At 44.5% G+C, this 27747-nt stretch overlaps 1 protein-coding gene across 3 annotated transcripts in view; it reads right to left on the reverse strand.

The window, feature by feature from the left end:
* Window positions 1–22235, reverse strand: part of TACC1 (transforming acidic coiled-coil containing protein 1) — a 122660-nt gene extending 100425 nt beyond the window's left edge. Inside the window, exons 1-2 of one of the 3 annotated variants that reach the window (XM_058194481.1) lie at window positions 21861–22235; window positions 18828–18955 (exon numbers count right to left, since the gene is read on the reverse strand). Coding sequence is in view for 1 of the 3 variants with exons in the window: in XM_058194480.1 (XP_058050463.1) it covers window positions 12123–12229 (107 nt within the window). In the remaining 2 variants the exon portion in view is untranslated. Of the gene's footprint in view, window positions 1–12122; window positions 12307–18827; window positions 18973–21860 lie in introns of those variants that run through there. The other 2 variants (XM_058194480.1, XM_058194482.1) reach the window with 2 other exon arrangements.
* Between the last annotated feature and the right edge of the window lie 5512 nt (window positions 22236–27747).

The raw sequence follows: 27747 nt of genomic DNA on the forward strand, positions 1-27747 counted from the left end.
TCCACAGGATTCATTAGCATCAGTATGCATAGCAAATACGGCTATATTTAGAGCTTATCTTGATTTCAATCAATTTCTGAATATTATTACTGCAGGCTATTCCACTGTAACAGTTTGGAAGGTGAAGACAAAGGAGTTCAGAGGCCTTTGTTCACGTTATATCAGATCGCTTTAGTACTGAACCGAGCCTTTGCCAGGAGCAATGCAAAGGACCAACAAGAAAAAAAATTATTTAGCAAACACAAAGAATAGAAGACAAGGAGTGACTCTCGTGATCCACGGGAACTGTTAGTTCAGATGTAGACAGCCTTCTGGTAAAGTGAGGCAAGGAATCTCTCAAACGTAGGACTATGCTGAAAAAAAATGTATGTTTTCTGTCTCCACTTAATAAAAGAAAATGAGCTTTCAAAGGAGAACTTGGGATTTCTTATGGGTGAAGTGTGGATTTCTTGTATTTATTTAGAAGTAAAGTGTCGGGTTCAAAGAATCAAGGCCATCATTGCAATGCAAAGATTGATGGCTCAAGCTGATGCACAGAATCTGGTCAACTAAGATTCAATATTAAATTGGCACAAGATAAGAGTCAGCGGAATTCAGTTGGAGTTCTTGTGGGAACACAATGACCCTAAACTGATGATGCACTTAATTCCATCCCCAGCCCTTCCTGCTCTTCTCCTATATCACGGGTGTCAAATTTGATTGTGTCACGTGATGTTTTGTGACCTTTTTTTCTTTTCTTTGCGGAGCCAGGGTGGGCATGGCCCGCGTGTGACACATCCGGCCCGTGAGCCACCAGTTTGACACCCCTATCCTACATGAAATGACCAAGGGTGATGCACTACTGGCTTGACAGAGAAAGTTCTCTTATAGGACTTCTCAGAATTGGAAGTGCAGATCTGAATGAAATTCAACAGTGAAAAAAGTAAGGTTCTACATTTAGGCAAAAAAAAAACAACCCAAAATGCACAGGTACCGTATATGTGTAGTAACTGTGAGAAGGATCGGGAGTCCTAGTGGACAACCATTTAGTTATGAGCCAGCCATGTGCAGCAGCTGCCAAAAAAGCCAACACAGTTCTGGACTCATAAACGGATAGAATCAAGATCACGTGAAGTGTTAACATCACTTTATAATGCCTTGGTAAGGCCACACTTGGAATATTGCATTCAGTTTTGATCACGATGTAAAAAAGATGTTGAGACTCTAGAAAGAGTGCAGAGAAGAGCAACAAAGACGATTAGGGGACTGGAGGCTAAAACATATGAAGAACGGTTGCAGGAACTGGGTATGTCTAGTTTAATGAAAAGAAGGACTGGGGAGACATGATAGCAGTGTTCCAATATCTCAGGGGTTGCCACAAAGAAGAGGGAGTCAAACTATTCTCCAAAGCATCTGAGGGTAGAACAAGAAGCAATGGGTGGAAACTAATCAAGGAGAGAAGCAACTTAGAACTAAGGAGAAATTTCCTGACAGTGAAAACAATAAGTGGAACAACTTGCCTGTAGAAGTTGTGAATGCTCCAACACTGGAAATTTTTAAGAAGATGTTGGATAACCATTTGTCTGAAGTGGTGTAGGGTTTCCTGCCTGGGCAGGGGGTTGGACTAGAAGACCTCCAAGGTCCTTTCCAACTCTGCTGTTGTTGCTGTTGCTGTTGTTATTATTATCATCATCATCTCAGGGAACCTTCAAAAACATGTACTAGAACAGGGGTCTCCAACCTTGGCAACTTTAAGACCTGTGGACTTCAACCCCCAGAATTCCTCAGCCAGCTTTGCTGCCTCCCAGAAGAATTCTGGGAGTTAAAGTTCACAAGTCTTAAGCTAGCCAGGGTTGGAGACCCCTGTACTAGAAAGTTCCTTGTTCTACCTTTATTAATAAAATAAACTAAAAAACAACAACAACACCAAACACTACTGAGAATTTTTTTTTTAGAAAGTCATTCTAAAAAAGTCAGAGAAACAGAAATCTCTTTGATGAGGAAAAGAAACTTCAGCACTTCTTATTATCGTAACAAATACACATTTTATGAAGTATACAGAGATGCTACTGTCTTGCTTTCTTTTTTTCCATGTGGAAATTGCTGGAGGGATCATATCTGTGCTATGGAATCGCATTCATTGGGGTTCCTTCTCCGAAAAGATTGGCATTCTCAGCTTTGCCACATTAAGGGATACTTGTCAGGTCAACTAAATTTACTACAGTCAAACACAAGAGACCAGGACAAGTTACAAACACTCAAGGGATACCCAGTGAAAAATTCTAGAATAATAAATAACAGATAAAATCAGGGTTGGGCTGCTGGGGGTTCGGGAGAACCTCTAGCTAAGATTCTGTGCAGTTCAGAGAACCCCCAAATCCCACTCCTGGCTGGCCCCGCCCACCCCTCCTCTCCCCTCCCAGGAGTCCCACACGGCCCATTTTGGATGCAGGTAAATTCAGGGTGCGCATGGAGGCTCGGGGAGGGTGAAACACGGGCCTACCAGAAGTTTGTGAAGGCCGGAAATGGGTCTGTTTTTGGCCTTCAGAGGGCCTCCGGAGCCTGGGGAGGCCATTTTTGCCTTCCCTGAGACTCAAGAAAAGCCTCCAGAGCCCGGGGAGGGCAAAAACGCCCCTCCCCCCCCCATGGTGCAGGTGGCCAAATAAGCCACACCCACCATGGCCACGCCCCCCCCCAGCAACCATGCAGAGAACCCCTTGCTAAAATAAAATCCAAGCCTACCCCTGGATAAAACCTGTATTAAAATCACAATTTGTCATCCAATCTGTCAATTATTAGTAACTTGGAAGATAGGTGGTCTCCAGCTTCCAGAATTCTGGGAGTTGAAGCCCACACATCTTCAAGCTGCCAAGCTTGAAAAACATTTGCGCCAAAGGTCTTCACTGGGAAATAACTGTATAGTTGAAAAGCCTGCAGTTGATCTCTTGCTGACTTTACCGGAATGGGTCAAAGTGCAGTTCTGAAGTTTTTAAGAGATAAGAGATGAGATATGGGAAGAAAAGATCTTTTGCGGTAGTATCAGAGAAGGTGATAAGTTCTTGAAACCGTACTTGGGATGCAGATGCTGGAGTAAAGAACAAAAAAAAAAAAGCTATCCCCTGCAGAGAATCTCAACTCCCAGAATTCCCTAGGCAGAATGAAGGATTCTGGACAATGAAGTCCATATCTCTGGTGGGTGTCCAGGTTGGGGAAGAAACATCTGCTGGGACTGCTTTTTAAGACACAGACTAGAAACCCCTCTTTTGCCTTGCGTGTTCAAATATATAACTGCGCTTCGCAAGGAGAAATAGCAGTTCAAAAACCAAAGGCAGTTTTTAATTTAAACTGGTTTAGATTCCAGCAACAATACAAATTCATCATTCTCACACGATTCTAAGTTTATGGATAAGGTAAAGGTAAAGGTTCCCCCGCACATACGCGCTAGTTGTTCCTGACTCTAGGGGGCGGTGCTCATCTCCGTTTCAAAGCCGAAGAGCCAGTGCTGTCCGAAGATGTCTCCATGGTCATGTGGCCAGCATGACTAAACACTGAAGGCGCAAGGAACCCTGTTACCTTCCCACCCAAGGTGGTCCCTATTTTTCTACTTGCATTTTTTACGTGCTTTCGAACTGCTAGGTTGGCAGAAGCTGGGACAAGCCACGGGAGCTCACCCCGTTACACGGCAGCACTAGGGATTCGAACCGTTGAACTGCTGATCTTTTGATCGACAAGCTCAGCGTCTTAGCCACTGAGTCACCGCATCCCACGTTTACGGATTAATTTAGGGCAATTCTAAAATTTTGGATCCATTTAATTGGGAATTCTGGAAACTGAAGTCCACACATGTTAAAAGTTGCCAAGTTTGAAAAACATTGACTGAAGGATTGTGTGTTGATGTGTCTCCCATGGTGAACTTCATCATCATTTACCCAAGTGTTCTGAGTTTGCATGCACACTGAATCATAAAATAATCATGCGGGTTGGGTTTGCATAACATGGCTAGTTTGTGGCACCATCAGGCATACCAAAACCAGAAGCCCAACAGATTTCTTTCACTGTATTCGGGTACTTTATTAAACCAATCCGTAATGTCACAATGAATCCCAGATTGGATGCAAGATATTCCAGAGAGCCAGTCTCATCTAGTGTGAAGGCACCAGGCTAGAAAGCCAGAGACTGTGAGTTCAAGTTCTGCCTTAGCCACGAAAGCCATGCGGGTGATCTTGGGCCAATCCCTCTTTCTAACCCCAACCCACCTCACAAGGTTGTTGTTCTGCGGAAAATAAGTAGAGAAAGGTGTACTGGATATATATATATATATATATTGCATTTATATCCCGCCCTTCTCCGAAGACTCAGGGCGGCTTACACTGTGTTAAGCAATAGTCTTCATTTGTATATTATATACAAAGTCAACTTTTATTGCCCCCAACAATCTGGGTCCTCATTTTAGCTACCTTATAAAGGATGGAAGGCTGAGTCAACCTTGGGCCTGGTGGGACTTGAACTTGCGGTAATTGCAAGCAGCAATTTGATATGTTCGCCACCTTGAGTTACCATATTTTTTGAACTATAAGACGCACCTAAATTTAGAAGAGGAAAACAGCAAAAAAAAAAGTTTTGGGCCTCTGCATTGTAGGGCCTTTTTTTGGGCCTTTCCCAGCCTTTTTCCAGCCTGTTTTGGGGGCTTTTCCTGGTCTGTTTTGGGGGCTTTTTTTTTTTTGGCTCGTTTTTGAGGCTTTTTTGTCCTGTTTTGAGGCTTTTTTCAGCCCGTTTCAAGGCTATTTTCAGCCCATTTTCAAGGCTTTTTTTGGGGCTTTTTTTAGAAAAAATGGGCCGAAAAAAGCTTCAAAAACAGGCCAAAAAAAACCCCCCAAAATGGGCTGAAAAAACCCTGAAAACGGGACATGCGGAGGCCAAAAAACGGCTAGCGGATGGGCAGGGCTTCGACCATATTCGGTCTATAAGACACACGGACATTTTCACCTCCTTTTGGGAGACAAAACAGTGCATCTTACAGACCATAAAATACGGTATTTATAAAACCAATAAAGTGGGAATACAAAGAAAATAAAACAAATTCTACACTAAGCACTTTCAGGCAGTAGAGGGAGCTTTGAGACAGCTTTTTCCAAAGGAAATGATGCCAGAGAGGAAAAAGGTCTCCTTGCCAAAGCGAAGAGCCACACTACAAAATCTCGAGCCCGGAAGAATCAAAGGTTTAGCATCTGCAGCCCTGACGTACCTCCACTGGCAGGAATATCACAGGGTTTTTTTTTGGTGGTGGTTGTTGTTTTTTTTGGAAGGGTGGTTTGCTGTAACCTTGGTTACATAACATTTTTGACCGTTGCTAAGAAACCTGGAGTAGGAAGAGGCCCTGACGTGGCAAGGAATCAAGCAATTCCGTTACCATCAAGGATTTTTCAAGATGGTACTGTAGTACTAATGATCCAAGAATGGTTCAAGTGACAATTCACAAGGCTCGGTTGTCCGGACAATTTATTAAATAGGAAGATGTTTGCACTACGCGTCCACATTGGCTGGTATTTCCTCCTAAACAGGCTAGACCAGTGGTAGTCAACCTGGTCCCTACCGCCCATTTGTGGGCGTTCCAGCTTTCATGGTGGGCGGTAGGGGTTTTGTCCGATACTGAAGCACTTTCCTTTTTTTTAATTTAATTGACTTTTTAAAAAAAAAATTCATAGCATTGTTTAAAAACATTTTCATTAGGTTTTCATAAAATTCCCCGTGACAATTTAAATTTCTGAAAATATACTATTTGTATCGCCCGCGCATAAGTTTAGTTCACGTTACGTAAGTGAAACTAAATGCCCCTGTAGTGTGACCGCAAACAAAAGAGCCTCGTCCCGGAATAGATCGCGCATCTTCCCCCACACCACCCAGCTGTAACAGACAAGCAGAGCTGGTAGCCGGCGTCCCCCTCAAACCCGATCCACGATGCGCGAGAGGCATGCGCAGACGACGATACATGGCGCATTACTGTGGAAACCGGTGGGCAGTTAGAAAATTTTACTATTAACAGAGATACAAAAGTGGGTGGTAGGTATAAAAAGGTTGACTACCCCTGGGCTAGAGATTTTATTCTTGCTAGCTCAGGGGTGTCAAACTCTATTTCATTGAGGGTCACATCAGGGTTGTGTTTGACCTCGGAGCTGGGGGCCAGGTAGGCATGGCTAGGGTGGGCATGGCCAGCTGGACATCACTCATGTCAGGGGTGCCTGTGGTGGCCTGGGCAGGGCTGGTGGGATCCACTGTCTCCGGCGGAGGAAGGCAAAAGGCCAGGGAGAATGCCAAACCCTTGCCCTCCAAAGCAGGGGTCTCCAACCTTGGCAACTTTTACGACTTGTGGACTTCAACTCCCAGAATTCCTCAGCTAAATATGAGTCAGCAGTGTGCGGCGCCAGCTGAAAAAGCCAACGCAATCCTAAATTGCATTAACAGAGGGATACAATGAAGATCAAGTGAGGTACTAATACCACGCTATAAAGGCTTAGTAAGACCACACCTAGAGAACTGCAACCAGTTTAGGTCACCACACTATAAAAAAGATGTTGGGACTCTAGAAAGAGTGCAGAGAAGAGCAACCAGGACTGGAGACTAAAACATACGATGGATCGGTTGCAGGAACTGGGCATGGCTAGTCTAGTGAAGAGAAGGACCGGGGGAGAAAGGATAACAGTCTTCCAATATTTGAGGGGCTGCCACAGAGAGGAGGAAGGGGGTCAAGCTATTTTCCAAAACAACCGAAGGCCAGACAAGGAATAATGGATGGAAAGTGACCAAGGAGAGATTCAACCTGGAAATAAGGAGAACTTTTCTGATAGTGAGAACAATCCACCCATGGAACAGAAGTTGCCTTTGGAAGTTGTGGGAGCTTCATCACTTGAGACCTTCAAGAAAAGACCGGACTGCCATTTGTCAGAAATGGTGTAGGGTCTCCTGCTTGCGCAGGGGGTTGGACTAGATGACCTATAACGTCCCTTCCAAGTCTGTTAATCTGTTAAAAAAAAACACCACTTCATTTTAGCAGCTGTGGGAAATGCTGGTTGTGCAAAGTTTCGGTTAAACTGTGTGCACGGGGGAGGGGGAGGGGAGGGGATATCCTGCTTCTCTGGAAAGAGATCCTGGAGCAAATTACAAATAGTGTAGATTCCTTGGCTGCTACTTTATGCGGATGAGAAATTGTTGCATTTCAGTGTTGTTGTTTTTTTTTCAAGGCAACGGTGCGGGAAGAGTAGAAACAGGATTTTGCTTCCTTTTCTCTTTGTTTTGAAAGCTAGATCCTGCCCCAGTCGGAGTCGGAGTTTGCGGGGGGGGGGGGGGGGGGAAGAGATGAGATGGAACAAGAACTGGCAGCCATTGAGAAGGCAGCTTGGAAGAAACTGGAGAAGGGCAGAGTCAGTCAGTCCAGGCAAGACTTTTTGGAATTAGTAAGGCCTGCAGGCAGGGAGGAACAGAGGCAGAATGAACACGAGAGACTGAGCTCAGACGAGGAGCAAGGACCACCCCCTCCCGATCCAAGGGATCCGAGAACGCAGAGAAGGCGTGATCAGCATAGACTGAGCAGGCTACTTGGGAGGAGAATGCCCCACCCATCTTCACCAGGTACACCTGGGGAATGAGACTTAAGGAGACACTGCGGGGAGAGGCATTTGTCGAGAACAAACACTGAGTTCCTGAAGTGTTGCGTGCAGATGTTTGAACTTGCCAAGAGACCTTGCATTCCTTTTGGTGTTCTGGACAAATTATCTGGATCTTTTGCTTCTTGAATTCCCTGATTTGCCCTTGGTTTGCCAAATACATTTGGATTTACTGCCGTGAAGCCTTGGTGCAGATAGCACTGGGCAGGACTAAGTGCAGCCAGATGTAAAATCTCCATTCCCACCCCACTCCAGTGGAAGGATACTGTAAAATCTCCATTCCCACCCCACTCCAGCGGAAGGATACTGTAAAATCTCCATTCCCACCCCACTCCAGGGAAAGGATACTGTAAAATCTCCATTCCCACCCCACTCCAGGGGAAGGATACTGTAAAATCTCCATTCCCACCCCACTCCAGCGGAAGGATACTGTAAAATCTCCATTCCCACCCCACTCCAGGGGAAGGATACTGTAAAATCTCCATTCCCACCCCACTCCAGGGGAAGGATACTATAAAATCTCCATTCCCTCCTCACTCCAGGGGAAGGATACTGTTAAATCTCCATTCCCACCCCACTCCAGTGGAAGAATACTGTAAAAGCTCCATTCCCACCCCACTCCAGCGGAAGGATACTATAAAATCTCCATTCCTTCCTCACTCCAGGGGAAGGATACTGCAAAATCCCCATTTCCTCCCGATCAGCTGGCACTTGGGAGGCAGGGAAGAGATGGGGGCGGGGCCAGTCAGAATTTTTACTACCAGTTCTCCGAACTACTCAGCATTTCTGCTACCGGTTCTCCAGAACTGGTCAGAACCTGCTGAACCCCACCTGTGGACTACACCCAAAGCTTTTGGGAACCAAGTTGTGTACTTTTGTTTTATAGCTGAAGTTGTTAGGGCAGGCTTGCAGTTGCCCTGTAATAAAATTAACAGCGGCCTCAGCTCAGTCTCTAAGGTGGAAACAAACAGATGGGTTAAGATGACTCGATCAAGATGACTCAAGAAGACAGCTGACAACATGTGTCAGAGGAGAGCAAGGTGACGTGTCATAGTTCGCGCATAGAGGACTTCTGTTTTTCGCAACGTGGGCTATTTTGCGTATAATTGCCTTGTGCAGGAAAATGGAAGGCTAGAATCTACAATATTCATGCCTTGTTTTTTTATCTTAACACCTAAAGATATTTATAAAGAGCAAAACCAGGATCTACCTTAAATGAAGACTCCGGGAGATTTTATTGTCATATCCAGTGCAATAATTGGGAAGAATAATAGTGAATTATTACGCTCTTTGCTCCTTGCTTTCCATCCAAATGGGGACACCCACACCTGCTTTAGCCATGTTCTTAAAAGCAAGAAGAAATTTGAGATGAACTGCAGGATCACCAGTTCCTTCCCTAACATATAAATTCCCTTGCCAGGTTCAACCATGACATACGGTTAAAACGCAATAATTTCTACTGTTCTAAGAACTCATTGAAGGGGAAAAAGAGTTCTATATAATCTAGGTCCTAGACTGTAACTTTGTTGCTGGTAATCCTTATGATTTATATTGATATTGATTGTTCCTGATTGCTTATTTGCACCCTATGATTATCATTAAGTGTTGGATCATTAAGTGTTAAATTGTACCCTATGACCATCATTTGTGTTGTAAATGTACCTTGATGAAGGTATCTTTTCTTTTACGTACACTGAGAGCATATGCACCAAGACAGATTCCTTGTGTGTCCAATCACACTTGGCCAATAAAAGAATTCTATTCTATTCTATTCTATTCTATTCTATTCTATTCTATTCTATTCTATTCTATTCCTATCATTAAGTGTTGTACCTTGTGATTCTTGATGAAGGTATCTTTTCTTTTATGTACACTGAGAGCATATGCACCAAGACAAATTCCTTGTGTGTCCAATCACACTTGGCCAATAAAGAATTCTATTCTATTCTATTCTATTCTATTCTATTCTATTCTTTGAGTTAATTGCAGGCATTTCATTACCCAACTAGGTAACATCTTCAAAATGAGTGAATGTGCGGTTTGCTCTCTATTTTTATATTGTATAATGGATTGCCCTACCTGCGTTGGTGGGAGTGTGGGTTTTTTTCCCTTGGTAATTCCTTGATGAGGGTCCTGCTTCAATGTTTGGCTGGTGTTACTCTCCGCTTATATGGGTGTTGGTTTTTGAAAAAGATTTGTTATGGTGTTTTCGTTTTCTTCTTTGCTTGTTTACTGTCTCTTTGGAATGGCATGTAAATGTAGTTTATTTCTATGTGTCCATGAATGTACACCAACATAATTTGCATTTATATCACCAGATGCAACACCACAGGCATCTATATCAACACACATTTGCATTCAGTTCGAATACAAAAGTAAAGTTTCAAGCATATAGGCCATCCATAATTAAAATGCCATAGACACCATAAACTGGAGAATGCGAAAGCTTAGCGCTTTTATGTCGGCTTACGCCTCACCAAATTTATTAGACGCTTGCAGGATCACAAATCAAAGGTTAAAGTCCATAGACTTTTTCCAGAAAATAAATAGCACTGAACTTCCTATTGACAGATTAACAGAGTTGGAAGGTACCTTGTAGGTCATTTAGTCCAACCCCCGGCCCAAGCAGACCTGCATAGATCTGCAATTTCTTCCAAAAAGACCCCACCAAAGTCTATATTCTCTGCTTGTGGGGACACAAGTCCTAATGCCCTAGAAGACACAAAATGAGTGCAAAAAAGTGTCACAAAAGCACTGCACAGAACAATTAGACACAAGGACAGTTTTTTCCCCAATGCCATCACTCTGCTAAACAACTATATATAGGGCCTCTGTGGCTCAGTCTGGTAAGACAGTCTGTTATTAACACAGCTGCCTGCAATTACTGCAGGTTCTAGTCCCACCAGGCCCAAGGTTGACTCAGCCTTCCATCCTTTATAAAGTAGGTAAAATGAGGACCCAGATTGTTGGGGGCAATAAAAGTTGACTTTGTATATAAATATTACAAATAGGATGAAGACTATTGCTAACATAGTGTAAGCCGCCCTGAGTCTTCGGAGAAGGGCGGGATATAAATGCAAATAAAATTTTTTAAAAAAAAACCTAATTCCCTTAACACTGTCAAACTATTCACTAAGTCTGCACTACTATTAATCTTCTCATCGTTCCCATCACCCATCTCCTCACACTGAGAGCATATGCACCAAGACAAATTCCTTGTGTGTCCAATCACACTTGGCCAATAAAATTCTATTCTATTCTATTCTATTATGACAGTATGACTGTAACTTTGTTGCTTGTATCCTTACAATTTATATTGATATTGTTTCCTGATTGCTTATTTGTAGGCTATGACTATCATTAAGTGTTGTATCATTAAATGTTAAATTTGTACTCTATGACTATCATTAAGTGTTGTACCTTAATGAAGGTATATTTTCTTTTATGTACACTGAGAGCATATGCACCAAGACAAATTCCTTGTGTTGTCCAATCACATCTGGCCAATAAAAATTCTATTCTATTCTCCTTCCACTTATGACTGTAAGACTGTAACTTTGTTGCTTGTATCCTTACAATTTATATTGATATTGTTTCCTGATTGCTTATTTGTACCCTATGACTATCATTAAGGGTTGTACCTTATGATTCTTGATGAAGGTATCTTTCCTTTTATGTACACTGAGAGCATATGCATCAAGATAAATTCCTTGTGTGTCCAATCACACTTGGCCAATAAAAAATTCTATTCTTTTCTATAAGAGCGGAACAATTTTACAATCACTGGGTTGCAGAAGGTGCTGAAAAACATTTGTAGATTAAAAAAGCTGCCCTGGCAATTTAACTAACGTGATTTTAAGCCTCAGAGACCTCTGCAGATATCCAACAGTTCAATTTGCAGCCAATGGGTTACATTTGCAGCCAAGCTCCTGTTTGGAGCAGGAATCCAAAGCCCGCCTGAACAGGGCAAATTAAAATCAGTCCAGATGTACAAAAAGATGTTGCAAGTTTGGAACCCCAGACCAACTTCACCCACAACACGCAAGCCCAGAGATCTCAGCTTTTGCTTGGCAGGCTGTAATAAACCGAATTCACCGTTTCAGAAGGTTCGGAGAAGCTGGCTAGTCGGCGCAACCCACCAATAAACCACAGCTAAGCAAACGATGGTTTGGGAATGATGCAGGAATCCTTACTGATGAAAACCACCCAAGCCCTCCCAAGCCCCCCCCCCCACGCAAGATGCCCTTGGAGGATAAAAGAAAGCAGGATGAATTACCACCCCATAGAGCTTGGCAGCTGTTGATTAGATTTGATACCGGCTGCCAGCTGTGCCTATCAAAGCCCTCGTTTTGCCACCCTAGGAATAATGATTTCCCCTTGCCAAATTTTCTTCCCGCAAGAGCTAGAGAGGGGACGGGGAGGGATGGAGTGAGACGGGCCGCCCTCCCCCTCCCCCAAGCCCTCTGCCCCTCCCCCACTTACCCGGGGACCCCCTCCAACCTGCCGCGGGGGGTCTGCTCAGCCTGAGCCCCAGAAGGAAGAAGAGCAGCCGGGGGGCGCGGCTCGCCCCGGCTTTGGAGGCCCCCCATGATCTCCCACTCCCCCAAGGGACCAGCGCAGCCCAAGGACGGGGCTAGGCTGGGGCGGGTCGGTTCCCTCCTGCTGCTCCCGGAGGAATTGACGCGCCCAGCTCCGGGAAGGGAGGGCCAGGCAAGCGCGGGAGGGCGAAGTTCAGCTCCCGCGCTCAGCTATAAGGAGCAGGCAGCCCGGCCCGGGAGAGGAAGTTGGCCGGCGAAGTTGGTCAACTTCTCTGCCCTGGTTTTGCAAGAAGCCCGAGATGGGGGTGGGTGGGAATTGATGGTGGCCTTTTGAAGTTGGATGCTTGCATGTTGGAAGGCGCGCTTGGGCACCGGAGAATAGAATAGAATAGAATAGAATAGAATAGAATAGAATAGAATAGAATAGAATAGAATAGAATAGAATTTTTTATTGGCCAAGTGTGATTGGACACCCAAGGAATTTGTCTCGGTGCATATGCGCTCAGCCTACATAAAAGAAAAGATATATTTGTCAAGAATCATAAGGTACAACACTTAATGATAGTCTAGTCTAGTCTGGAATGGAATGGAATGGAATGGAATAGAATAGAATAGAATAGAATAGAATAGAATAGAATAGAATAGAATTTTTTATTGGCCAAGTGTGATTGGACACACAAGGAATTTGTCTTGGTGCATAGGCTCTCAGTGTACATAAAAGAAAAGATACCTTCATCAAGAATCACAAGTACAACACTTAATGATAGGAATAGAATAGAATAGAATAGAATAGAATAGAATAGAATAGAATAGAATAGAATAGAATAGAATAGAATAGAATAGAATAGAATTCTTTTATTGGCCAAGTGTGATTGGACACACAAGGAATTTGTCTTGGTGCATATGCTCTCAGTGTACATAAAAGATACGTTCATCAAGAATCATAAGGTACAACGCTTAATGATAGTCATAGAATAGAATAGAATAGAATAGAATAGAATAGAATAGAATAGAATAGAATAGAATAGAATAGAATAGAATTTTTTATTGGCCAAGTGTGATTGGACACACAAGGAATTTGTCTTTGGTGCATAGGCTCTCAGTGTACATAAAAGAAAAGATACGTTCATCAAGAGTTCTAAGGTACAACATTTAATGATAGTCAAAGGGTACAAATAAGCAATCAGGAAACATCAATATAAATTGTAAGGATACAAGCAACAATGAAGTGGAAGGAGATGGGAGATGAGAACGATGAGAAGATTAATACAGTAGTGCAGATTTAGTAAATAGTTTGACAGTGTTGTGGGAATTAGTTGTTTAGCAGAGTGATGGCATTTGGGAAAAAACTGTCATTGTGTCTAGTTGTTCTGGTGTGCAGTGCTCTGTAGCGTCGTTTTTTAGTTTTAAAAGGGCCTCTGGTGGCTCAGCAGACTAAGTCTGTCTGTTATTAACAGCAGCTGCTTGCAATTACTGCAAGTTCGAGTCCCACCAGGCCCAAGGTTGACTCAGCCTTCCATCCTTTATAAGGTAGGTAAAATGAGGACCCAGATTGTTGGGGGCAATAAAAAAGTTGACTTTGTATGTAAATATACAAATGGATGAAGACTATTGCTTAACATAGTGTAAGCCGCCCTGAGTCTTCGGAGAAGGGCGGGATATAAATGCAAATTAAAAAAAAAAGAAGCAGCTACTATTTTTTACTTTACTATAACTCTGAAACTGTTCATTTCCTAATGAAAGGAGAATATTTGCAGCTCGGAGTTGAAAGGAAGGGTCCTTGCTGCTCTCCCTGCTTGCTTGTTTTCTTGCAGATATTTCTAAGTGTTTAGATTTCTAAATTTAGATTTCCAGATGTTACCAAACTAGGTAACACCGTCCGTGCTAGCTGGGTTACCTAGTTTGGGTAAGGAAACCTCTGCAAGCAAACAAGCAGGCTCCAAGAGCATCAAGGAACCCCCATTCCAACCCCCAGCCACAAATATCTTCCTTTATTTTCTGAACAGCCACCGCCTCACAAATCTTCTAAGCCAAGGCCTAAAATGCAAGCACCTTGCTAAACAAGCGAAGTGGATAACTGAAAAGTTGGAGGAGGCTCTTCAAATCATTCTTTTTTCAGATCTCCTGCAGGGGAATAATCCAATCACGTGAGGATCTGACAAGCATCCTGGGATTCCATTATATTCTCTCTCTCTCTCTCTGTCCAGGAAATGCTGTCTTGAACTTTTGAATAACAAGGAGTTCTGCCAAGTGGCAGGAACTCATTCCTCCCCCCCTCTCCTTGCAACAAATCAACCCTTTCGACTTTAAAGGGAAGCACGTGGACCAAGACCGCTGGTTCCTTTTGATCTTAAAAGATTCATAGTAAAAGAGTAGTGGAAAAATTGCTATGGGAAGCATACTTTGGAAGCGACTGGATTAGTTTGTTTTCTGAGAGTGCTCCAAACAGAACGGGTTTATTTATTTATTTATTTATTTATTTATTTATATATCCCAAGGTTGACTCAGCCTTCCATCCTTTATAAGGTAGGTAAAATGAGGACCCAGATTGTTGGGGGCAATAAGTTGACTTTGTATATAAATATACAAATAGGATGAAGACTATTGCTAACATAGTGTAAGCCGCCCTGAGTCTTCGGAGAAGGGCGGGATATAAATGCAAATAATAATAATAATAATAATAATAATTTTTATTTATTTTATTTTATTATTATTTTTTATTATTATTTTTTCTTTTTGTCACAACAGTATACACAAACAATTGTCATAGATAAAACAACATATTTTGAAGAAAATATATACATATATGTAAAAAAAATATGCATCAACTATATCAATTTGATATGATGAAGGGAACAATAGGACAGGAACGGTAGGCACTTTTGTGTTCTTATGCACCCCCCCCCCTTTTTTTTTGTCATAACAGTATACATAAGCATAAGCATGAAGTATCTATACAACATATAAGTATATATATGAGTATAAGCATGTCATAACTATATAAATTGTATATAATGAAAGGAAACAGTAGGACAGGAACGGTAGGCACGTTTGTGCTCTTATGTGTTGGAAGAAATATCCATCTGGGTTCAGTTCCAAGTGGGGACAAAGACACTGGAAACATGGAGGCTGCTTGGAAAGATGGTTTAATGGTGGCCAGGATCACATGGCTTGAGATCCTGAACAGAAAAAGGCTGAGATCCTGTGTGCTCCCTGGCTTTATGCTTTTTCTGAGCTTTGAACTTTCTGGGGCACAGGAAGAGTATCCTGATTGGTTGTCAAACTCCCAGGTGGTCTAGGGGTCTTAGCTAACATTGTAGGTTGTCCCTCAAGCTTGCCTGAGCCTTGCCATGTGGTGAGTTTCTGTTGCTAGATGGGTCCTATTATGTTGCAGATGATGATGGCCCATTGACAAAGGTGGGGAGAATGAGTTTCTACCTCTGACCCATTGACAAAGGTGGGGGGAAATGAGTGAGCTTGGCTGAGGCTTTAATGGCCCATTGACAAAGGTGGGGGGTGGCAGGAAGTTGCAGGGAGCTGCTTTGTCTTTAAAACATGTTTCTCCATTTCTCATCCAGGGAAATATATTCTGCCTTTTAAAATATTTTCTAAAATATTTCATTCTTCTAGGAGGGTGGTGGGTGCTAAATTCCTACATATGCACGCCCCTTATAGACTTCTTAGGAAAGGGGTGAGGTCAATAGTAGACAGTTTTTGGTTAAAGCTTTGGGGACTTTGAGAAGAGACTTCTAAAAAAAAAAGAGACTTCTTCGAGAAGGGTTTGTCTAATGCACTGAGTGACGAAAAAATTAGCCAAGGTTACAAGTAGCCATGTGTATCTTGTGCAGAGGTCAGTGACTAGCTCTTCAAATAATCTTAGGAAGTGACAGAGAGAAAGAAAGAGAGAAATGTATATGTGTGAGAAAAACAGAGTAAATGGGTTTGTTCATCTGTTTTTAATCATCCTGCTAAGTGTGGTTTGATGACAACAAACCATAATTAGCTGGGTTCACACCAGAGGTGGGTTTCAGCAGGTTCTGACCAGTTCTGGAGAACCGGGAATAGGGAAATTTTGAGTAGTTCAGAGAACCGGTAGTAAAAATTCTGACTGGCCCCGCTCCCATCTATTCTCTGCCTCCCGAGTCCCAGCTGATCGGGAGGAAATGGGGATTCCCACCCCACTCCAATGGAAAGATACTGTAAAATCCCCATTCCCACCCTACTCCAGTGGAAGGATACTGTAAAATCTCCATTCCACCCTACTCCAGTGGAAGGATACTGTAAAATCTCCATTCCCACCCCACTCCAATGGAAGGATACTGCAAAATCCCCATTCCCACCCCACTCCAGGGGAAGGATACTGCAAAATCCCCATTCCCACCCCACTCCAGGGGAAGGATACTGCAAAATCCCCATTCCCTCCCCACTCCCGGGGGGAAGGATACTGCAAAATCTCCATTCCCACCTGACTCCAGGGGAAGGATATTGCAAAATCCCCATTCCCACCCAACCCTGAGGCCAGCCAGAAGTGGTATTGGTCGGTTCTCTGAACTACTCAAAACTTCCACTACAGGTTCTCCAGAACCTGTCAGAACCTGCTGGATTTCACCCCTGGTATAAGGTCTCCCACTTGAGCAAGGGGTTGGACTAGAAGACCTCCAAGGTCCCTTCCAACTCTGTTATTCTGTTAACTGGAAATCATACAATGTATGGCGTAAAATCAAGCGCCCTTTTATTAATTTAGCACCTTACGATGTTAAAGGTCATAAAATGGGGCCAAAACTCACTTAACAAATGATTCACTTAGCAAAGAAATTTTGGGCTCAATTGTGGACTTTAAGTCAAGGATTACCTTTCACTTAAAACCATAAGAAAGGCTGAGCGCCAAAGAATTGAGGCCTTTGAACTCTGGTGCTGGAGAAGACTCCTGCGAGTCCCTTGGACTGCAAGGCAAACAAACAAGACAGTCCTAGAGGAGATCAACCCTGACTGCTCTTTAGAAGGCCAGATCCTGAAGATGAAACTGAAATACTTTGGCCACCTAATGAGAAAGAAGGACTCACTGGAGAAGAGCCAAATGCTGGGAATGACAGAGGGCAAAAGAAGAAAGGGACGGCAGAGAACGAGGTGGCTGGATGGAGTCACTGAAGCAGTCGGCATGAGCTTAAATGGACTCCAGAGGATGGCAGAGGACAGGAAGGCCTGGAGGAACGTTGTCCATGGGGTCGCGATGGGTCGGACACTAACAACAACAACAACCTTTCACTTACTTCCTCTCTAAGAGCCAGCGTGATCCAGAGGTAAAGATATTATAGTCTCTACTCAAAATCCCAAAATCTTCAACCAAAAGCTGTCTACTATTGACCTCACCCCATTCCTAAGAGGACTATAAGGGGCGTGCATAAGAGCACAAAAGTGCCTACCGTTCCTGTCCTATTGTTCCCTTCATTATATCAAATTAACATAGTTGTTGCATACTTTTGCTTATATATATATTTTTCTTTTATGATGTATTGTCGTTTTATACTGTTGTGACAAAATGAAATAAAAAAAAAATACTAGACTGGGAGTGGGGAGGCCTTAATTTAATGTATTTATTTCCATCCTGCCTTTATCATTTTTACAGATAACTCAAGGCAACAAACATATCAAGTACACATTAAATATCTATAGAGATTTTCAATCCTCCAGTCATGGTTGTCCCAAAGGTGGTTTTTGGTTTGTTTGTTTTTTCTCCCTTGAAAACATTTCACTTCTCATCCAAGAAGCTTCTCCAGTTCTGATTGAAACAGAAGAAGCTTCTTTGATGTGAAGCAAAATATATTTAAGGAAAGAAATCAAGAAAGTCCAGTTGCCTTTTGAAAAAGCATCGTTGGGCTATCCAACATACCTTCCTCCTCCTATTTTACCCACTACAACAACCCTCTGAGGTGAGTTGGGCTGAGAGAGAAGGATGACCAGCCCAAGGTCCTCATGAGTAAAGTGGGATTAGAACTCACAACCTCCTGCTTTGTAGCCTGGTGCTTTAACCACTAGACCAAATTCCGTACCAAAGGCAACCAATATAGTCTAACAATAAATAAATATACTTTTTTGCTGTATATTTTTTTTAAACAAACTTTTTGATACTGTATACTTTTAATAAACAATCCACATAGCTTTTAATAAATATATTTTTGATACTACATACTTTTCTCTCTCTCAACACACAGTCTTCTATTGCCAAACAGCATTGGAAACCTAGGCACAACTGAACTCGGTTTCTCCACGGGTGGAGAAAAACAACAACAACAACACAGGTATTTAGTGGGTTTTCACTCGGCTATGAACCGCCTCTCCCATTCTCTATTTGCAGAATCACGACCCATTCAGAAAACGGAGCTGGATTTCCAAACAGATTCCCCGGCTGCAAAAGCAGATCTCGGATATGTCCCACCCAAGCAACTCCTTTCACACAAAACTTCACACACACACACTTTTAAAAACTATTAAGCCATTTTAAGGCAGGGGTCCCCAACCTTGGCCGTTTTAAGACTTGCTGACTTCAACTCCCAGAGTTGGCTGAGGAACTCTGGGAGTTAAAGTCCACAACTCTTAAAACGGCCAAGGTTGGAGACTCCTGATTTAAGGGACAGATATCCTAGCTTACCTTCCTTCCTGCGCTCTGGGGCTGCCTCAACAGAAGGGCAAATCTTCTCTTAAGGTTTTTTCCTTCTGCTTAAGCCCTCCTTGCACGTTCTCCGGCCAATTCAAGGGCTGCCATCCCTATAGCCCAGCCTGTCAGCGAAGAAGCAGATGGAAACGATTAGCCACAAAAAGCCAAAACTGGAAAAATGAAAACTCCGAGCTTTTCAGTTGCTCTCGTGCCTCAGAGCCGGATAGTCCTCAGAGTCTGACTAAGCGACTTACGTTGTTCCTTCTGAAAGGACGCTTGGCAACTCTTAATCACATTTTCTGAGAGCCTCCTCAGAGCTAACTAGAACCATTACTAAGGCTAAGAGAAAAATCTGTTTATTTGGGGGTGGGGGAAGCAGTAAAACACACTCGGTTTACTGCTTTAACGTCACCATTAGAACTTATCCCCATCTTGTTGTTAGAGGTCTTCATCCTTTCGTCCCTGAGGAGCATCAAGGGAGGTCAGGAAACTTCTTGCAACCTCCAAAATATTACGCCGAGCCGGTTTGGCATAGTGGTTAAGGTTCTGGCCTAGAAGCCAGGAGACTGAGTTATAGTACTGCCTTAAACATGAAAGCTGGCTGGGTCACTCTCCCAGAGCCCATCTCACCTCAGTCCTGGTGACTGGCCCAGAGTCACCTGGCCAGCTTTCATGCCTAAGGCAGGACTAGAAATCACAGTCTCCTGGTAATTGGCCTAAAGTCACCCAGCCAGCTTTCATCCCTAAAGCAGAACTAGAACTCACCATCCCCTGGTAATTGGCTCAAACTGAATGGAATGGAATGGAATGGAATGGAATGGAGCGGAAAGGAGCGGAACGGAACGGATCAGAACAGAACAGAATAGAATAGAATTTTATTGGCCAAGTGTTATTGGACACACAAAGAATTTGACTTGGTGCATATACTCTCAGTGTACATAAAAGAAAAAATACGTTCATTAAGAATCCTAAGGTACCATACTTAATGATAGTCATAGGGTACAAATAAGCAATCAGGAAACAATATCAATATACATCGTAAGGGTACAAGCAATGAAGTTAAAGTCTTAAAGTCTTAAGTGGAAGGAGATGGGTGATGGGAACGATGAGAAGATTAATAGTAGTGCAGATTTAGTAAATAGTTTGACAGTGTTGAGGGAATTATTTGTTTAGCAGAGTGATGGCCTTCGGGGAAAAAACTGTTCTTGTGTCTAGTTGTTCTGGTGTGCAGTGCTCTATAGCGTCGTTTTGAGGGTAGGAGTTGAAACAGTTTATGTCCAGGATGCGAGGAGTCTGTAAATCTTTTCACAAACCTCTTTTTGACTCATGCAGTATACAGGTCCTCAATGGAAGGCAGGTTGGTAGCAGTTAACCCAGCCAGCTATCGTCCCTAAGGCAGAACCAGAACTTACAATTTCCTGCTGATTGACCTAAAGTCACTCAGCCAGCTTTAATCCCTAAGGCAGGACTAGAACTCACAGTTTCTAGCCTGATGCCTTAAAGATCAAACGGACTTCTTAGGTTCAGGGTTTCTTAGCAACTGCATCTTCTGGATAAGGGCTGTAGGGCAGCAGAGAGGAGTCATGAATGGCTCTTTGTTGTCCTCCCGCTCACCCTCCAAGTGAACAGGCTTTCTTGCAGACCAAGCTAGAATTAGGAGTCCTGTTTTTCTAGCGCAAGATTTTGCAAACCATGCGGGAACTCCAGGCTTCTAAGGGAAACTAAGACATCACAAAGAGGAAGGGGGGTCAACCTGTTTTCCAAGGCACCCGAAGGTCAGACAAGGAATAATGGATGGAAACTGACCAAGGAGAGATTCAACCTAGAAATGAGGAGGAACTTTCTGACAGTGAGAACAATCAACCCATGGAACAGAAGTTGCCTTCAAAAGTTGTGGGAGCTTCATCACTGGAGGCTTTTGAGAAGAGACTGGACTGCTGTATGTCAGAAATGGTGTAGGGCAGGGGTCTCCAACCTTGGTAACTTTAAGACTTGTGGACTTTGCTTTGCTGGCTGAGGGATTCTGTGAGTTGAAGTCCACAAGTCGTAAAGTTGCCAAGTTGGAGACCCCTGGTGTAGGGTCTCCTGCTTGGGCGGGGGGTGGGAGGGTTGGACTAGATGACCTACAAGGTCCCTTCCAACTCTGTTAATCTTTTTCCCCCAAAACTTCCTTTGAAGGTGGCTCATTTTCTTTCATAGAGTTTTTCTTCTTGAGCAGAGATTCCAGGATTTTAATTTTTTTTTTTTTAACTAATTGGTTCTGCAGAGCTGAACAAATTGGAAAACCCCTAATCTAGTGAGTTGGGTAATCCTCTTTTGGGGGAATCTATTTGGCAGCTTATAGGGCAAAAAAAAAAAAAGTTTTTCTCTTCTGTTTTGGACTGTCAAGATTTTTAGGCAGTGAGGAAAGCCTGAGAGAAAAGTTACCTCTTTTCTCTCAGGCTTTGGATTGATTTTGCATCTTTCGTCTGAAGTTAAAATATAACTCTTCAAAAGTACTCAACATGTGCACATGAGAGAGAGAAGGAGAGAGAGAGGGAGAGAGAGAGAGGAAGAGAAGGAGGGAGAGAGAGTGGGAGGGAGAGAGAGAGAGATGGAGGGAGAGAAGGAGAGAGTGAGGGAGAGAGAGAAAGAGGGAGAGAAGGAGAGAGAGAGGGAGAGAGAGAGAGGAAGAGAAGGAGGGAGAGAGAGTGGGAGGGAGAGAGAGAGAGAGAGGGAGGGAGAGAAGGAGAGAGTGAGGGAGAGAGGGAGAGGAAGAGAAGGAGGGAGAGAGGGAGAGAGAGAGAGGAGGAGAAGGAGGGAGAGAGAGTGGGAGGGAGAGAGAGAGAGAGAGGGAGGGAGAGAAGGAGAGAGTGAGGGAGAGAGGGAGAGGAAGAGAAGGAGGGAGATAGAGTGGGAGGGAGAGAGAGAAAGAGAGGGAGAGAAGGAGAGAGAGGGAGGGAGAGAGAGGGAGAGAGGGAGAGAAAAAGAGGGAGGGATAGAGGGAGGGAGGGAGAGAGGGAGGGGGATCCTAGTTTTATGCCTTACCTTTCTCCAGTTGCAAAATGTTTTCTTGCTTGCTTCCTTGCAGAAAAAACGGGCTCTGTAGAGAAAGGAGCAAGCCCAGAAGGATCTCTGAGGGAGGAAGGGGACCAGCAGGAGGCGGGGCAGAAGTGGCCCCGGGGTCTTTCTCCGAAAGAGACACGCTCTGGGACGGAGGAAAAGGAAAGGCTGCAATCTTTGGCAGAAGGGAATTGCGTGGCGTCTTGGGGAGATCTCGGCTAGACGGCTTGTGCTGAGCAGCGTACAGTCCTGGCATTTGGGACGGTTTTGTGGGTTTTTGCCTTGCAAGTTAAAATCCAGGTCAGGTTGGGTACATATTTGTTTCCCCCCCTCCCCTCACCTTTTTTGTTCTAATATTCTAATAACAGCACAATTGGTGTCGTGCCCTAAAAATGCATACTTGGCTAGAAGAGGCCTCTCCTGCAGGAAGAAGAGTCTGCTGCTCCCAGTATTTCTACAGAATATTTGTTTTCCTTCTGCTTAAGAAAATCTCTCTCTCTCTCTCTCTCTCTCTCTCTTTCTCCCTCCCTCCCTCCTTCCCTCCCTCCCTCTCCCTCCCTCTCTCTTTCTGTGTCTCTCCCTCCCTCTCCCTCTCTTTCCCTCCCTGCTTCTCTCCCTCCCTCTGTCTGTCTCTCTGTCTCTATCTCTCTCCCCCTCTTTCCCCCACTTTCTTCCTCCCTCTTTCCCTCCCTCCCTCCTCCCTCCCTGTCCTTCTGTCTCTCTCACTCCCTCTCCCTCCCTCTCCTCTCTCCTCTCCTCTCTTCCTTCCTCTTCCCTTCCTCCTCTCCTCTGTCTCTCTCCCTCTCCTCTCTCTCTTTCCTCTCTCCTCCCTCCTCTCCTCTGTCTCTCTCTCCCTCTCTCTCTCCTCCCTCTCTCCTCCCTCCCTCCTTCCACCCTCTCCCTGTCTCTCTCTCCCTCTGTCTCTCTCCCTCCTTCCCTCCCTCCCTCTCCCTCTCCCTCTTTCTCTCCCTCTCTCTGTCTCTCCCTGCCCCCTCTCCCTCTCTGGCTCTCTCACTCCCTCTCCGTCTCTTTCCCCCTCTCCCTCCCTCTAGCTCTGTCCCCTTCTCTCCATCTCCCTCCCTCCCTCCCTCTCTCTCTTTATGAAATCAGACTGGTGCTCCCTTCTCTTTTGAAACTTGTATTAAAGAGGAAGTCCATTGTCCACCATCCAGTCAGAACTGAAGAAGCTTCTTGGATGAGAAGCGAAACATCTTCAAAAGAAAAATCAAGAAAGTCCAGTTGCCTCCTGAAAAAAAGCACCTTTGGGATAACCATGACCTGGAAGACTGAGAATCTCTACAGACGGTCATAAATCACGTTTTTTTCAGTGCTGTTTTAACTTCAGTCACTAAATGAATAGTTGTAAGTCAACAAGCCCTATCTGTACACAGAAACATCTCCTCCCACAGGGATGTTTTCCCTTCAGGATGGATTTTGGATTGTTGCTCCTTGTCATAAAATGAGACAAGAGGCTGGTTGATTGGCAGATGGGAGTGCATGCAAGCTTTTCCTGAGGGAGGTGGGCCAAACTTGAGTTGAAACTACAGCTCCCAGAATTCCTCCTAACAGAGTTCACATTTTCTTCTGAAGGAGGCTGCTGCCACCTTATGGCTATTCCCGTAACTGCAGTAAAAGGGAATCCTATTCTATGCAATTATCCAGAGGTGAGAGGTGAAGTAGGACTTGCTTCTGTTGTATTCAAGCTATTCTCTCCTCTCTTCTTAAGGATAGAGGTTGGAGAAATCAATTTTTGAAAGCTTCCAGGAAAAAAAAAAAGCTATGTTTCATTGTGTTGGTCCATTTGGAATATCAACAAGAGCTTTCCTCATCAAATCTTGGGAGCACTTTTGCATTTAAAAACAATCTTCTCTTTAAGTCAGTTACATTAATTACATAATTAACATTCGTTTCTGATCTCTTAGCGTGGATAATATGCCTTCTCAAAAATCCTTTCTTGATCCAGCTGGTAAAGTAAAGCAGGTGTGTGAGATGTTTGCTGAGTTTCTCAAGTGGAACAGCAGAGGGCTCCCTAGACCAAATGATTACTTATGTTATTCCTACTTCCTGGATTCAAACAGTTTGTGCGAATTTGGTGCAACATACTATAGCAACGCAGCATCTTCCTTCCTTCCTTCCTTCCCTTCCCTTCCCGTCCCTTCCCTTCCTTTCCCCTCCCTCCTTTCGTATTTTTCATTTTATTCCAAAAATTAAAGTACAAAAAAAAATTTTTTTTAGAAAGACAAAATTAGACAAAAACACTAAGAAAGATGCGCGTTCAAAGGACCAAAAACAAAAACACCTATAATTCCCCCCAGTTGAACACTGACACCAGTGGTAGGTTGCCCCCGGTTTGGACCGGTTCTCAAGAACCGGTAGTAAAACCGGCAGAAGGCTCCACCCGGTGCCTGGAAGCCGTACGGGTCTGGATGGAGAGAAACAGACTCAGACTCAATCCATCCAAGACAGAGTGGCTGTGGATGCCGGCACCCCGGTACAGTCAGCTGCAACCGCGGCTGACTGTTGGGGGCGAGTCATTGGCCCCAACAGAAAGAATGCGCAACTTGGGCGTTCTCCTGGATGGACGGCTGTCGTTTGAAGATCTGTTGGTGGCCGTCTCCAGGAGAGCCTTTTACCAGGTTCGCCTGGTGCGCCAGTTGCGCCCCTTTCTTGACCGGGATGCCTTATGCACGGTCACTCATGCTCTCGTCACTTCTCGTCTGGATTATTGCAATGCTCTCTACATGGGGCTACCCCTGAAGTGCACTCGGAGACTCCAGCTAGTCCAGAATGCAGCTGAGCGGGTGATTGACGGAGCACCACATTGCTCCCGAGTAACACCACTCCTGCGCAGTCTGCACTGGCTACCTGTGGTCTTCCGGGTGCGCTTCAAGGTTTTGGTTACCACCTTTAAAGCGCTCCATGGCTTAGGGCCCGGGTACTTACGGGACCGCCTGCTGTTACCACATGCCTCCCACCGACCCGTGCGCTCTCACAGAGAGGGTTTTCTCAGGGTGCCGTCCGCCAAGCAGTGTCGGCTGGCGGCCCCCAGGGGAAGGGCCTTCTCTGTGGGAGCACCTACTCTCTGGAACGAACTTCCCCCCGGTTTACGCCAATTGCCCGACCTTCGGACCTTTCGCCGGGAACTGAAAACTTATTTATTTATCCAAGCGGGACTGGCCTGATTTTTTAAAATTTAAAATTTAAAATTCTTAAATTTTAAATTTTATTGGGTATTTTATATGGTTAATTGGACGGTTTTAATTTCGGCCTTTATTGAATAAGTTTTTTAATTGTTATTTTAGTGTGTATATTAATTGTTTTAATGTAGGCTGTACACCGCCCTGAGTCCTTCGGGAGAAGGGCGGTATAAAAGTTTAATTAAATAAATAAATAAATAAATAAGATGGGATTAAACTCATTGAACAAACATCTCATTCAGCAGGGTGAATTTTGGGCTCAGTTATGGTTGTGTACAAGATGTAGTAGTACAGGATGACCTGTACTAACCTCACTCACGTAGGTGCAGAATGGAACACACAAGACTGGCGTTTCCCAGCTTCGGTGACTTTAAGATGTGTGGATTGCAACTCCCAGAATTCCCCAACCAGTTTAAAATCACTGAGGTTTAGAAACACTTCCTGAGATGACCAACCTGAGGTCTCCAACCTTTCGAACCTCAGGGACCATTAAATTCGTAATTTTAAATCCTACGGACCACTAATATGATCTGCTTAATGGCCAGTTGGGTGGGCATGGCTAGGTGGTCATGTGACTGGATGGGCGTGGCCACCTCAATGTCACATCAAGGGGCACCTCGCCAGCCTCTACTCACCCCTCCCCTCCCAGCCACTCCTTGCCTCCCTGCCCGGGCTCCTTAGAGCCCCAACAGGAAGCAGTTGTTGGAGCTAAGCAGCCACCACGAGAAAGAGTTGGCCAAACAGCTCAGTTCAAATTGGAACTGGCCGAGAAGGAGGCTCAGCAGAAGCACCTCACTGAGGACTAGGAGCATAGGCTTTCCAAGCAGAGGGAAAACCTGCGGGAGTGCAAGGCCAGGTACAGGCGCCTGGAGGCTCAGCAGGCTGGGATGGACAGCCAGTTCCAGGCCATGATGCAGTCCCACTGGAAAGAGGCCCTCTGGCTCTTTGCCACCAGCAGTGCTTCCCTCCAGCCTTCGCCCAAAGCCCCAAACCAGGAAGCTGAAGCAGACCCCCCAAGTCAGAATTTCTGCCCCCCTCTGACTTACACAAAAAGACCCCAAAGGGGGAGGCTCTCACACAACCATTCATTGCATGTATCCTGCCCAGGGACCATAGTTTGAGGACCCCTGATTTAGTGCCATATAAAAAAAATGCAAATAATCTTTCTGTGAACCACCAAAATTTTCACGCGGACCACCAGGGGTCCAGAGACCACCAGTTGGTGACCACTGTGCTAGATCACCCGAGCGAAAGCAGCTAATAGAAGATACAGGTGTAGCTGCCAGGTGGGCGAAGGGACTAAATAGCTGGCTAATCTCCGGAGGTTGAGAAATATCTCTATAAGCTTCACTTGCTCTACTCTTCTTCCCCTCAACTTCCCCTGAAAGTTGCTGTTATTTATCAACTTTAATCTGTACTCTTCAGCAGTGCGGAAAATTGGCACTTAATTTGCTTTGGGAGGGAGAGCATTGGGGGATTAATTGCTGCTCCTTTTCTCTCCCCCCCCACCCCCATTTAGACTCTTGCATTGCTTCAGCTGGGGTGCTCCAGCTTGTGAAACATTCATCTACTGCAGCGGTTCTCAACCTGTGGGTCGGGACCCCGTTGGGGGTCGAATGACGATTTGCCAGGGGTCGCCTAAGACCATCGGAAATATGGGAAGTATACTTGCGAGTCAGAGAATCGCGCTCCAATGGTTGACTCCACAAGCCAGCTGCAGGCTCTTCAAATCGCTAGCCGAATTCGGCTTCAGGCGTGATGAATTAAAAAAGAGAGAAATCTTTGCTCTGATGTCTCCCTCTCAAGCCAGCTGCAATCACTCCCAATCGCTAGCCTAATCTGGCTTCAGGCGCGATAAACTTAATAGGGGAGGAGTCTCCGCTTTAATGCCTCCGTCCTCAAGGCAATCGCAAGCAGTTCAGATCGCTAGCCAATACAGCTTCAGGCGCGATAAATTCAAAATGAAAATAATTTTACGGTTGGGGTCTCCACATCGTGGGGAATTGTATTAAAGGGGTCGCCACATCGTGGGGAATTGTATTAAAGGGGTCGCAGCACTATAAAGGTTGAGAACCGCTGATCTACTGGCTCCCTCTTTTTCTCCTTCCTCTCTTTTTTTGTCTTCAGCTGATGATGAATGCAATTTTTGAGCAAATGGGGCTGGGATCAAATACATTGGAGGGCAACAGATAAAGAATAACAGTGAAATGCAGAATAGGCCAATTTTCTTGAGTTGGCCCAAGGTTACAGGGGTGAAATCCAGCAGGTTCTGGAGAACCGGTAGCGGAAATTTTGAGTAGTTTGGAGAACCGGCAAATATCACCTCTGGCTGGCCCCAGAGTGGGATGGGAATGGGGATTTTGCATGATATCCCTTGCCGCGCCCATGAAGCCACACCCACCACGCCACACCACGCCCACCAAGCCACGCCCACAGAACCGGTAGTGTAAAAAAAATTGGATTCCACCAGTGGTCTCAACGGTTCTAGTAGGAGAGACAGCTTTTCAGAAAGCCAATTAAGGGAAAGAAAGTTATGTGGACGTTTGTACACAAATCGTCCCTTGTTCCATCTGAACTTTGAGTGATCAGAAGTCACGGGGAGACAAATTCCAAAGTATGCAACTCCCCTATATTTCAGGGCCAGCCTTACCCACCACCGAACCTGATCCTTCAGA

Source organism: Ahaetulla prasina, chromosome 9, assembly GCF_028640845.1.
Source record: "Ahaetulla prasina isolate Xishuangbanna chromosome 9, ASM2864084v1, whole genome shotgun sequence".
Lineage (NCBI taxonomy): Eukaryota > Metazoa > Chordata > Lepidosauria > Squamata > Colubridae > Ahaetulla > Ahaetulla prasina.